This window comes from Manis pentadactyla, chromosome 2 (assembly GCF_030020395.1).
Source record: "Manis pentadactyla isolate mManPen7 chromosome 2, mManPen7.hap1, whole genome shotgun sequence".
Taxonomy (NCBI): domain Eukaryota; kingdom Metazoa; phylum Chordata; class Mammalia; order Pholidota; family Manidae; genus Manis; species Manis pentadactyla.
This window is the reverse complement of record NC_080020.1, coordinates 16,542,180-16,554,363: the sequence shown is the minus strand read 5'-3', so window position 1 is coordinate 16,554,363 and position 12,184 is coordinate 16,542,180. Positions and strand designations below refer to the sequence as shown.

The following is a 12,184-nucleotide window of genomic DNA, read 5'->3' as shown; positions in this document are numbered from 1 at the left end:
ACAAGTAAATGTAAGCTCCAAAGTCTGCCTAATGATACATAAGAACACCAACCAATAATAAGTCTCAGGTTTCATTTTGTTTTGGCTACATCTGAGGTAAGAAATGAAAGAAATCCACTTCTCCCTGAGAGAAGGGCAAAAGAATGCTAACAAATTAGCTCCAGAAGTGTTGCCCCAATCTCACTATCTGCAGGTATTTCTTTAACAACAATAGAACTCACAGGTTTTCTGAAGGAACATTTGGCCCTGCAGAACTAGTAAATTCCTAAGTGCCAAAGACTTCTGAGGTGAAGAAGTCCAAAAGAAAGTGCTCTTCCGACAAAATGCACAAGCACGCAACATGCACACACGTGTGCTCACACACATACAGAAAAGAACAAAAAATTAAAGTTAGAATGAAATCAAAAGGGTAAGAAGAGAAATGAGGAAAAATAAGAAACAAAATAAAACTTAAGTTAGAAGTGAAAAAGAAGAATTTTAAGAGCCCAGAAAAGAGAAGCAAAGAGAAAGTTTCCCCTTCATTAGAATATTACCCGACATTCCATAAAAATGACATATAATCCCCGAACAAGAATGTGAAAATTCTGAACTGCGATTGACTGCCACTTGTATGAGAAGTCTTCTTAGAGGAATTAACCTTTCTGTGCTGGTGGCAACTGAGTATGGAGTTAAAAGACTTTCTGTGAAGTTTAGATGTAAACATTAATGTAACACAGGGCTTTGTAGTACATTAATGATTATGCTTGTAATACATGCACTCAACCTTTTAAATAGTTAATGTCTCAAAACCCAAACTGATTTAAAGCATAGCTGAAACTAGCAATACTATTGTTTAGAAATTTTTATCAGGAAAACAAGTGTTCCAAAACAAGCTCAAATCATAACAAAGCAATAGTACTTCATAAAATATACATACTCTAAAAAGGAAAGAATGATATAAACAAGTAACACTTTAATAAAATACTTGTAACTTAGATCAACTATTTCCCAACTAGTACAGAATGACAACTGAATTACAATAGTAAGTCGGATGAAACACTGATGGAATCCTAGTTAATGTAGTTAAGGCATATGCCACCAAAACCAGACTCAAATTATTTTAGGTTACCAGTTTAACACAATGGTTTTCTTAATCTAGTAATGCTGAACAATTTCAAGGCAGTAAGGATGAAGTAAATCTCCCTCAAGTTCTTAATGTTCTTGATGTTTAGTTTTGCTTGTTCTAATTTAACATTGGGTTAAGTATTCTTCACAGGCATAAGATAACAAATTTTCTCAGTGTCAGAACCAAATTAACCCAAGCATAAAAACTGAGCACTCAAAAATAAAAAATCAAAACTGCCTCATTTAGAAAAGGTACCTACTGAAATTGTTCCTCTAATGGTATCACCTAACTCCTGAATGAGACAGACCACCTTCACCACCACTGCTAGCTCCTTGCAAACAGAGAACAAACTATTTTTTAAGTTTATCGTATTTTTAAAAAGCCATTTGAAATGAAATAATGGGGTCACAACATTTACCTGTTTACAAAGTGTTTTTATATGTTACTACAACTTAAGACAGCCAAGTCCATTAAGGAAAATAGTATCATTATTCCCATTTCAGATGAAAAAAGGCTCAGAGAGGTTAAATGACTTCCTCAAGTTGATACCATGCAGCAGGTACCCCGGATCTCATAGTTCCTACACCAGTGCTCTTTCCACTCCAACCTAACAACTCACATTTATAAGCCCATTTATAACCTACAGCTTTAATTGTAGGCTATTTCAATTTGGCAACCAGAGTACTGGTGGCTAACAGGTAAGTCTTACTGAAAGCACATGAACAGATGGTCAGATACTTTAGGTCCTAATACTCAACTAACCAATTTTATGGTTAAGGATAACTCAATTAGCCTTTCAGAGCCTTAAATATGTCTTACAAAAAATGGCTCTAATTAAGAAAAACAGCCAACAAAAATTAGGCTATAAAGTAACAATAACCAATGAGATCTCTTTTACTGTTATTGATAAATATCTAAGAGGCAGAAGACCATATACATATCTATCTTTGAAAATTACATATTTGGACAAGAGTTAAAATTCTTGTAATCATTTTTAAAGGAAAGAGATTATTTCTATACATGTCAGCTATAAGGTCTTTGTAAAACATTTTTTACAAGAGTAAAAATCAATGGTGCATTTTAAGGATATATAGTAATAGCCTATACTGAACTAATACTTCCTAAGCAAGGTGAATACAAACTATGTGGTTTAAAAGAACAAAACTGAAAAAAAAAAAAACACAACTAAAAGAAAGAAATTGTAGAAACCTCCAAAAAACAATCAGTAGGATAAGATATGCAGTATACTCCTTGTAATGATACTATCCTTGAGAACAACTGAAAAAATAGTGGATTTTTTTCCCCACCATTAACAGCCTTCATGCTATGGTCAATAATAAAATAAATTATTGAACACTTTATTTAGGGGAAGAAAATCCAAAGTAAAAACTAAGTTTTCTGTCTGGCTTTATGGAATACCTTTAAAGTCACTTCAACAGGATGATTATTAATCGAAAGTTATAGCTATATAAAAAAACTGCTTATTTTAAAAGGAACTTAAAATATCTAATTGCAAATCAGAAAAACTACATTTAATTATGCAAAAACATTTTTGAAGTGAATACTTACCCAAAATATGCTTGCAAACTGCAAATGGTGATTTTGATTTCCTAAATGATAAGAATATGTGCTCTGCGTGCTGGCGCTGTTCATTATTGACCATGGAAGGTGGGGCCTTGAGAATTAAAAACAGAAACACAAAACAGAGTATACTTGTTTAATAAGAAAGCTTGAACAATAGTAATCTTTCTACCCACCACAGAAAACACTTTCACTTTTGGAGAACAATGGGGGACATATTCTTGCTTAATTTTTTTAGGAACTACAGTATAAAACTTCATAGTAAGTATTTAAAATATGGTTTCAGGATAAAGGAAGAAATTCCTGGCAAGGTTTGGATCTGAATCCTTAAAGTTGCCTACATTTTGGAAAAGATAACCATTGTAAAGTAGGGAAATCAAATTTCAAGTATATTCAAAGAATCTAAATGATAAAAAACCTTTTACAACTGAATACATTAGATCAAAATTGTATCAATAGTTATGCAACATTAGTCACTCTAATTTCAGTTAAAATAGTCAAAAAAAATGTACATAAGAGAAATTAACAAACTCTGATACTCTAGTCTAAAGAAATCCTTAAATAAAGTCAGTTCACACTTCTATTCCTAATGATATAGCACCCTCTACAGCTCTCTGGACAAAAATGAAAATATTTCCATTAAAGAATTAAAGAATCTTTAATATTTTTTAAAAGGCTTTATTAATAAACACTGTGGACAGCTAATTATGATAAATATAAATATTCTGTTCTTCAATTTGCAAATTCTTCATTCCCACCACTTCCCCTAATTCAACAAGTTGAGTTTTTACAAGATATTTCATCATGAATATCTGCTGACTATACCCTGAATACACAACATATTAACAAATACTACCACATGTTATACTGCTATGAACACAATCAACCATGGATTACTCAGGTATTTCCAAACTACACGTTCTTTCTTCTCAATACCCTTAAAGAGCACTACCATGCATAATATTACAAATTAATATGCAGGTTACTCAACAAACAAAAATAGTTCCTAAAGCTAATCTTTGGACACTCTGATATCTACCCTTAATAAAATACCTGCCTGACAAATAGGGACTCTGTGGCACCTTACTACAGTGATGGACAGTGACTGCAATGGGGTGTGGGAGGGTCTCAATAACAAGGGTGAATGTAGTAACCACATTGTTTTTCTTGTCAAACTTTCATAAGAGTGTATATCAATGATACCTTAATAAAAAAAAATACCTGTCTGAATATACTTTAAATATAACAAAGAATGATATTCTACTTATAAAATACCAGATTTCATAAATAACAAAGTATAATCTAAAAGTAAGTTCATATTAACCACTGGTTGATCATGAGAACAATAAAATCATTGAGTCAATACATGACATGGCAATAGGGCAGTAAGTTTCTTAAAACCAAAACTTTAAACTCTTCTTGAAAATGACTTGGTAATGGTTTCCAAATATCAAGTTTTCTGCATCATAAAGTCCTGAGAAACTTTTTTTTTTTGGTGAGGGCATCTCTCATATTTATTGATCAAATAGTTGTTAACAACAATAAATTTCTGTATAGGGGGGTCAATACTCAATGCACAATCATTAATCCACCCCAAGCCTAATTTTCGTCAGTCTCCAATCTTCTGATGCATAACAAACAAATTCTTACATGGAGTACAAATTCTTACATAGTGAATAAGTTACATGGTGAACAGTACAAGGGCAGTCATCACAGAAACTTTCGGTTTTGTTCATGCATTATGAACTATAAACAGTCAGTTCAAATATGAATATTCATTTGATTTTTAAACTTGATTTATATGTGGATACCACATTTCTCTATTATTATTATTTTTAATAAAATGCTGAAGTGGTAGGTAGATACAAGATAAAGGTAGAAAACAGAGTTTAGTGTTGTAAGAGCAAATGTAGATGATCAGGTGTGCGCCTGTAGACTATGTGTTAATCCGAGCTAGACGAGGGCAATAAACATCCATGTATGCAGAAGATTTCTCTCAGAACATGAGGGGGGAGGTTCTAAGCCTCACCTCTGCTGCTCCCCATTTTCTCCCCAGATGGCCCCCTGCGACTGTGCCTGTCTTAGGTTGTTCCTCCCTTGAGGAACCTGAGAAACTTTTTTGTTAAAAAAAAACATATTCCCAGCCCCCAAAGGTTCAACAGGCTAGGAGTCTACACCAAAAATATGCATTTTCCCCTCAAAGTTCCCAAGGTAGTACTGACCTATGGAACCCCCACCTGTCCAACTCTTCTCCTACCTCTTCAGATATGCAAACTCATCCTTCACAACTCTGCTTCAGTCTCCTTCTCATCAGCCTTTTCTGACCTTCCCTGAACTGGCCTGAGCACAACCAATGTCTCTCTCCCACCTCACACAATGCACTGCCTGTGTATCTCTGTTACAGGCATACCTTGTTTTATCATGCTTTACTTTAATGCCCTTTGCAGATAGTGCATTTTTCACATATTGAAGTTTTGTGGCAACCCTGTTTGACAGTGGCCAGATCTATTGGTGCCACTGTTCAAACAGCATTTGCTCACTTTGTCTCTCTGTGTCACATTTTGGAAATTCTCCTAATATTTCACACATTTTCATTATTACTATATTTGTTATTACCCTCTGTGATCACTGTGACCTTTAATAGTACTACTGTAATTGTTTTGGGGCACCATGAACCACGCTCATATAAGACAGTAAACTTAACTGATGACTGTGGGTGTTCTGAAACGCTCCACCAACCAGCCATTCCCCCATCTCTTTTCCTCTCCTTGGGCCTCCCTATTCCGAGACACAAAACTGAATTTGGGCAAATTAACAACCCAACAATGGCCTCTAAGTGCTCAGGTGAAAGGAAGAGTCACATATGTTATTTTAAACCAAAAGCTAGAAATGATAAAAGGTTAGTGAGGAAGGCATGTCAAAAGCTAGGCCTCTTGAGTCACACAGGTAACCAAGTTGTAAATGCAAAGGAAATGCTGTTAAAAGAAATTAAAAGTGCTACTCAGTGAACATACAATGATAAGAAAGCAAAACAGCCTTACTGCTGATAATGGTAAGTTATAGCAGTCTGGACAGAAAATCAAACCAGCCACAACATTCCCTGAAGTCAAACCCTAATCCAGAGCAAGGCCCTAACTCTCCACCTATGAAGACAGGGAGAGGTGACGAAGCTGCAGAAGAAAAGTTTAAAGATAGCAGAGGCTGGTTCATGAGGTTTAAGGAAAGAAGCCATCTCCACAACATAAAAGTGTAAAGTGAAGGAACAAGTGCTGATGTAGAATACAGAAGCAGCAAGTGATCCAGATCCAGTTAAGATAGTTAATGAAGGTGACTACACTAAACAACAGACTTTCAGTGTGAAAGAAATGGCCTCCTGTTGGAAGAAGATGCCATCTAGGACTTTCACAGCCAGACAGAAGTCAATGCCTGGCTCCAACGCTCCAAAGGACAGGCTGACTTGTTAGGAGCTAATGCAGCTGGGAACTCTAAATTGAAGCCAATGCTCATCCACCATTCTGAAAACCCTAGGACCCTTCAGAATTATGCTCAATCCACTCTGCCTGTGCTCTATCAATGGAACAACAAAGCCTAGATGACAGCACATCCGTTTACAATGTGGTTTACTGTAGAGTTTAAGCCCACTGTTAAGACCTAGTGCTCAGAAAAAAGGATTCCTTTCAAAATATTACTGCTCAATGACCATGCACCTGATCACACAAGAACTCTGATGGAGATGTACGAGATGAATGCTGTTTTCATGCCTGCTAACACATTTTTTTTTTGTAGCCCACGGATCAAGGAGTAACTCCAACTTCCAAGTGTTATTATTTAAGAAAAACATTTCAAAAGGCTATAGCTGTCATAAATAGTGATTTCTCTAATGGATCTGGGCAAAGTAAATTGAAAGCGCTCTGGAAAGGATGCACCATTCTAGATGCCATTAAGAAATTTGTGATTAATGGGAAGAGATCAAAATACCAACATTGAACGGAGTTTGGAAAAAGCTGATTCCACCCCTCATGGATGACAGTGACACGTTCAAGACATCAATGGAGGAAGCAATGACAGATGTCATAGAAACAGCAAGAGAACTAGAATGAGAAGTGGAGCCTGAGGATGTGGCTCAATTGCGGTAATCTCATGAGAAAACTAATGGATCGGGAGTTGCTTCTTATGGATGAGCAAAGAAAGTGGTCTGAGATGGAATCTATTCTTGGTGAAGATGCTGTGGAGACTGTTGAAACAACAACAAAGGATTAGAATATGGCATAAACTTAGCCAATGAAGCAGCAGCAGGGTTTGAGGATGGACTCTTATTTTTAGAATTCTTCTGTGGGTAAAATGGCCATCCAAACAGCATCACGCACTACAGAGAAAACGTTTGTGAAAGAAAGAGTCCACTGGTGTAGCAAACTTCATTGTCTTATTTTAAGAAATGGCCACAGCCACCCCAACCTTCAGCAACCACCATCCTGATCCATCAGCAGCCATCCACATAACGCAAGACCCTCCACCAGCAAAAATATTACTACTCGCTGAAAGCTCAGATGATGGTTAGCATTTTTGAGCAATATACTTTTTAATGAAGGTATGTACATTTTTATTTTTTAGACTTAATGATATATAGAGCACACTTAACAGACTACAGTATAGTATAAATGTAACTTTTATATGCACTTGAAACCAAAAAATTTGTTTGACTCTCTTTATTGTTATATTCCCTTTATTGCAGTGGTATGGGCCTGAACCCATAGTATCTCCAAGGAATGTCTGTAGAAAGAAAAAATGGCTAATAAACATGAGATCATATCCAACCTCACCAATAACCACAGAAATGCAAACTGAAAAAAGCTACCACCTCTGAATGACTGGTTAGGCAAAAATTCAGTACAAAAACAAGAGCTTGGGAAGATTTGGGGTACTATAGACAATTATAACCTGACGATAATCTACAACATGACAGTCACTTGGTATTTTAAGTATCTGGAAAAAGTTGATGGTCTTGAACAGCTAGGTATGCACATGTCCACTTCTAGGCATTTATTTCCTAGAGAAACTCTCCCACACATATAAAGATGACACAAAGATGTTCCTACAGCACTGTAATAGCACCCCCACCAAAAAGTAACAATTTGAATTTCCACCAACTGGGGTACATCATAGTAAAGTCACATAGTGATTTATAAGGCAGTTAAAAGATTGAACTATACAACATTCAGCTATGCTGATGGACAGTGACTGTAAAGGGGTTTATAGCGGGGACCTGGTAGAGGGAAGAGCCTAGTAAACATAATATTCTTCATGTAAGTGTAGATTAAAGATAACAAAAAAAAAAAAAGGAAGAAAGAAAAGGGGGATTACTCCATGATAGGATAAAACTAACTGTAAATCAACGATTAATGCATGCTTTAAATATCCTTAATTTTGATCACTTAAAGGGTGTCAGATGATCGGCTATGGAGGTACACTTTTCTGATAATATTCCTTTCTCTTAAAAAAAAAAAAAAAAAAAAGCAGTTCCTGTGTGGTGACCTCCAATGAGTTCTACACAATGGTATAAAGGGCAGATCAAAGTGTGGGCAAAGGGTCTGTTTGTGTTCATACAGAGGATCAAAGCCTAATTTGGCTACCCAGAAAATGAACTAAGATACTATATGAAGAAGAACTTCCAACATCAGCACTCTCTGGAAGAGTCATACCAGAAGATGATCATCAAAAAACCTCAACAAAGATCCAGGCTATGCTGCAGTTGTAGCTGCATTCATTCCACCGGTTCCTGGACTTGCCATTGGAATGAAGAAGGAGATATCTAAGCTGGCCTGTGCATACAGTAAAACAACAAATTTGACTGGATCTACACTGTTGGAACTCAACCAAGAATTAGGAGAAGTGCAAGTTGTAGCGCTCCAAAATCTTACAACTACAGACTATCTACTGTTAAAAGAACATATGGGATGTGAACAGTTCCCAGGAATGGGCTGTTTTAATTTGTCTGATTTCTCTCAGACTGTTCAAGTACAGTTGGACAATATCCATCATATCATAGACAAATTTTCACAAATGCCTAGGGTGCCTAACTGGTTTTCTTGGCCTCACTGGAGATGGCTGGTAATTATAGATCTGCTTTGGTTATGTAACTGTATTCCTCTTATGTTAATGTGTGTGTGCAATTTAATTAGTAGTTTAAAACCTATACATGCTGAAGTTACTCTACAAGAAGATGTCAAAGAAATAATCAATCTTCCCATGTTTTCTTCCGTCTGCTACCTCTATAGCTTTTCTTCTTCCTTCCTAATTACAACCCTTAAATAGAATTCGTGCCTCATATCGAATTTACCGAGTATCATAACTCCTCCAAGTGCTAAAGATACCTCAAGACAAATGCTGGGCATAGAAGCCACAGGGCATAAATCTGCAAAGAAGTAAAAAGCTAACCTTTTCAAAGAATATGACTTCTCTCTCACTTACCAACTTTACATCTCCCTGTATGGCCCCGGAAGATGACTGGTTAGCCAGAGACGGGTAAGATTCCTCAAGGGAGGAACAACCTAAGACAGGCACAGTCACAGGGGGGCCATCAGGTGAGAAATTGGGGATCAACAGAGGTGAGGCTTAGAACCTCTGCCCCCTTTTTTAAGAGAAATCTTCTGCATCCGTGGATGTTTTATTGCCCTTGTCTAGCTTGGATTAACACATAGTCTACAGGCACACACCTGATCATCTACATTTGCTCTCTTACAACACTAAACTAAGTTTTCAACCTTTATCTTACATCTACCTACCACTTCAGCATTTTATTAAAAACAATAATAATAATAATAAAGGGAGAAATGTGGGATCCACATATAAATCAAGTATAAAAATCAAACGAATATTCATATTTGACCTGATTGTTTATAGTTCATAATGCGTGATCAAAACCGAAAGTTTCTGTGATGACTGCCCTTGCACTATTCACCATGTAAGAACTTATTCACTATGTAAGAATTTATTCACCATGTAAGAAATTGTTCATTATACTTTAGAAGATTGGAGACTGTTGAGAATTAGGCTTGGGGTTGATTAATGATTGTGCATTGAGTCCCCTATACATAATTTTATTGTTGTTAACAACCATTTGATCAATAAATATAAGATATGCCCTCTCAAAAAAAAGACAAAATACATGCTTATTGTAAAAATTTAAGCATATAAAGTAAGATATGCCTTGTCTCACTTTGTCTACTCAGTATAACCACTGTAAGAATTTGGTGTATATCACTCTATAAGAATTTAAAAGTATATTTTTTATAAAAATGGGATCAAATTCTAAAAAAAAAAACTGAACTAGAACTCATGTTAACCAACCTGGATAAACTCTGAAAATTAATCTGAATGAAAGAAGCAAATGAAAGTGCTACATCACCTGTGTAAAGTTTTAAAAACTTAGTAGTATATGTATTTACATTTGTGGGCAAAGTGTAAAAACATGGAAAGATAAATGGCTCTGAAATTGTGGTTATCTTTGTGGTGGTGAATGGTATCTAAGAGGGACCCAGAGGAAAATTCAATTACATCTACAAAAGGATTATTGCTTTAATATTTTAAGTAAAGTGGCTATATTAACTTTTGTTAATGTAGGAAGTGGGCACATGGGTTTGATTTATATTATTCTATGTAACTTTTCCATTTATCTGAAACACTGCATTTTTTTAAATGGATGGGCCTTCCAAACCCAATGGTACTGCTGACTAGATCATCAAACTTCTGCTAAAACCAAAAAAAAAAAAAAAAAAAAGTGGATAGAATTTTTTTTTTTTTTAATGCACTGCTGAGCTTACAAGAAATTAACAAATCCTCACAAGCTAAAAAGGAAAAAGAAGCACGGATCCAAGATGAAGTCAAACACTCAAGCATTTACCCAAGAAACGTGCAAACCTGAGTGACCCTCAATTTACACTGTGACTTCTGCCCAAGGCATAGAAGACAGGAGACACAGCCAGGGTGGGCCCCAGGCAGGGATCCAACAGGACATCCCGCCTCTTAAGGAGGGTACCCACAGAAGAAGGGCAAACTATCTTTTAAAAAGAGAGGGGGGAGGAGGAAGGGAGGGGAGACCTTAATGATAGATTAAAGAGGAAAACTACTTCTGGACAATTAATTGGTAACCATGAACAGGCCATTAAATAGGTTTCTTGCTCCATTTCAATAGGATCCATTATCGCCCAAACACCTCAAGCCAATAAACAAAGTAGACCTATGTTGGTTATGCACTTATGCACTTGGAGTAATGCAACTTAACCCAGGCTTCCTTGTTTTCCAGAAACACTTCCAAGCACTAATGTTAAAAAATTCCTAACATATGAGGAATCAAGCCACTGTGAGTTTGTACAACAAATGATTAAAGAATCAGACCAACAAAGCACAGATATTGACAATGTCAGAAACATATGTTTAAAGTAAGAACTAAAAATGTACAAAGCAGACTTTGTCAAAAATAAAAACTTCTGTACATCAAATGACATTATCAACACAGTAAAAAGGCAATTCACAGAACAGAGAATTTTCGCACAGCATAAACATATATGTCATTTATAGACAGAATCTATAAGGAACTTCAGAAACTCAACAACAAAAAAGAGCCCAATTAAAAAATAGGCAAAGGACATGAATACACATTTTTTCAAAGAAGATACACCAATGGCCAGTAAGCATATGAAAAGATGTTCAATATCACTAATCTTAAGGGAAAAGCAAATCAAAACAGCAAGATACCACTTCACATACCTGTGAGAATGGCCAACACCAAAAAAGCAGAAAATAACAATTGTTGACAAAGATGTAGAGAGATTGGAAACATTGCTGGTGGGAACATAAAATGGTGCAGTGGTCTTTTTTTAAATGCAGCAACTGTGGAACGCACTTTGGCAGTTCCTCAAAAAATTTAACATAGAATTACCATTCAAGACAGCATTGGAGGAGGGCATTAAAGATGGTGGCATGAGAGTTGAGATGGGGGCTTCCTCCTAAAACTGCATATAATACGAAAATATAATTAATACAAATAATTCTTAAAGAGCAACAGGAAAGAGGGCTGCGCCAGATTGCACACACCTGGAGAAAAGAATAAACCTCCTGTAACAGGGTAACATACCAAAGACTTGATCAAGCAGGACGCAAGCCCTTCTCCCAAGCTAGCTCACTGGCGGGAGGAAGAGAAACGGAGTGGGGAGGGAGTGAAGGCCTGGGACTGCTGAACACCTAACTCTGGAGATCGGCTGGGAGCACAAACCTACATTTCATGGTGTTTTCATGGTGCTCTCATGATGAGGGGGGTTGAAAAGCTAAGACAGGCAGAATACCTGGAGATATTGAGATTCCAGCCACTTGTGGAAAGCAGGGATCCATATTGAGCTGCTCTGGGACAAAAGAAAGGTGGGCAGTCTGAGAGACTTCCTAACAGCAAGAGGGCTGCTAAAGGAGCAAGGATTGCAAAGAGCTTACTGTCCGGATGCACTC

General features: G+C 36.4%; 1 protein-coding gene across 4 annotated transcripts in view; it reads right to left on the bottom strand.

The window, feature by feature from the left end:
- XPO4 (exportin 4) overlaps positions 1–12,184 on the bottom strand; it is a 125,465-nt gene that overhangs the window by 75,738 nt on the left and 37,543 nt on the right. For all 4 annotated transcript variants that reach the window (XM_057490356.1, XM_036910138.2, XM_036910139.2 and 1 more), the window contains one exon: positions 2,675–2,780. In XM_057490356.1, the coding sequence (XP_057346339.1) occupies positions 2,675–2,768 (94 nt within the window). In that variant the 5' untranslated portion in view covers positions 2,769–2,780. Of the gene's footprint in view, positions 1–2,674; positions 2,781–12,184 lie in introns of those variants that run through there.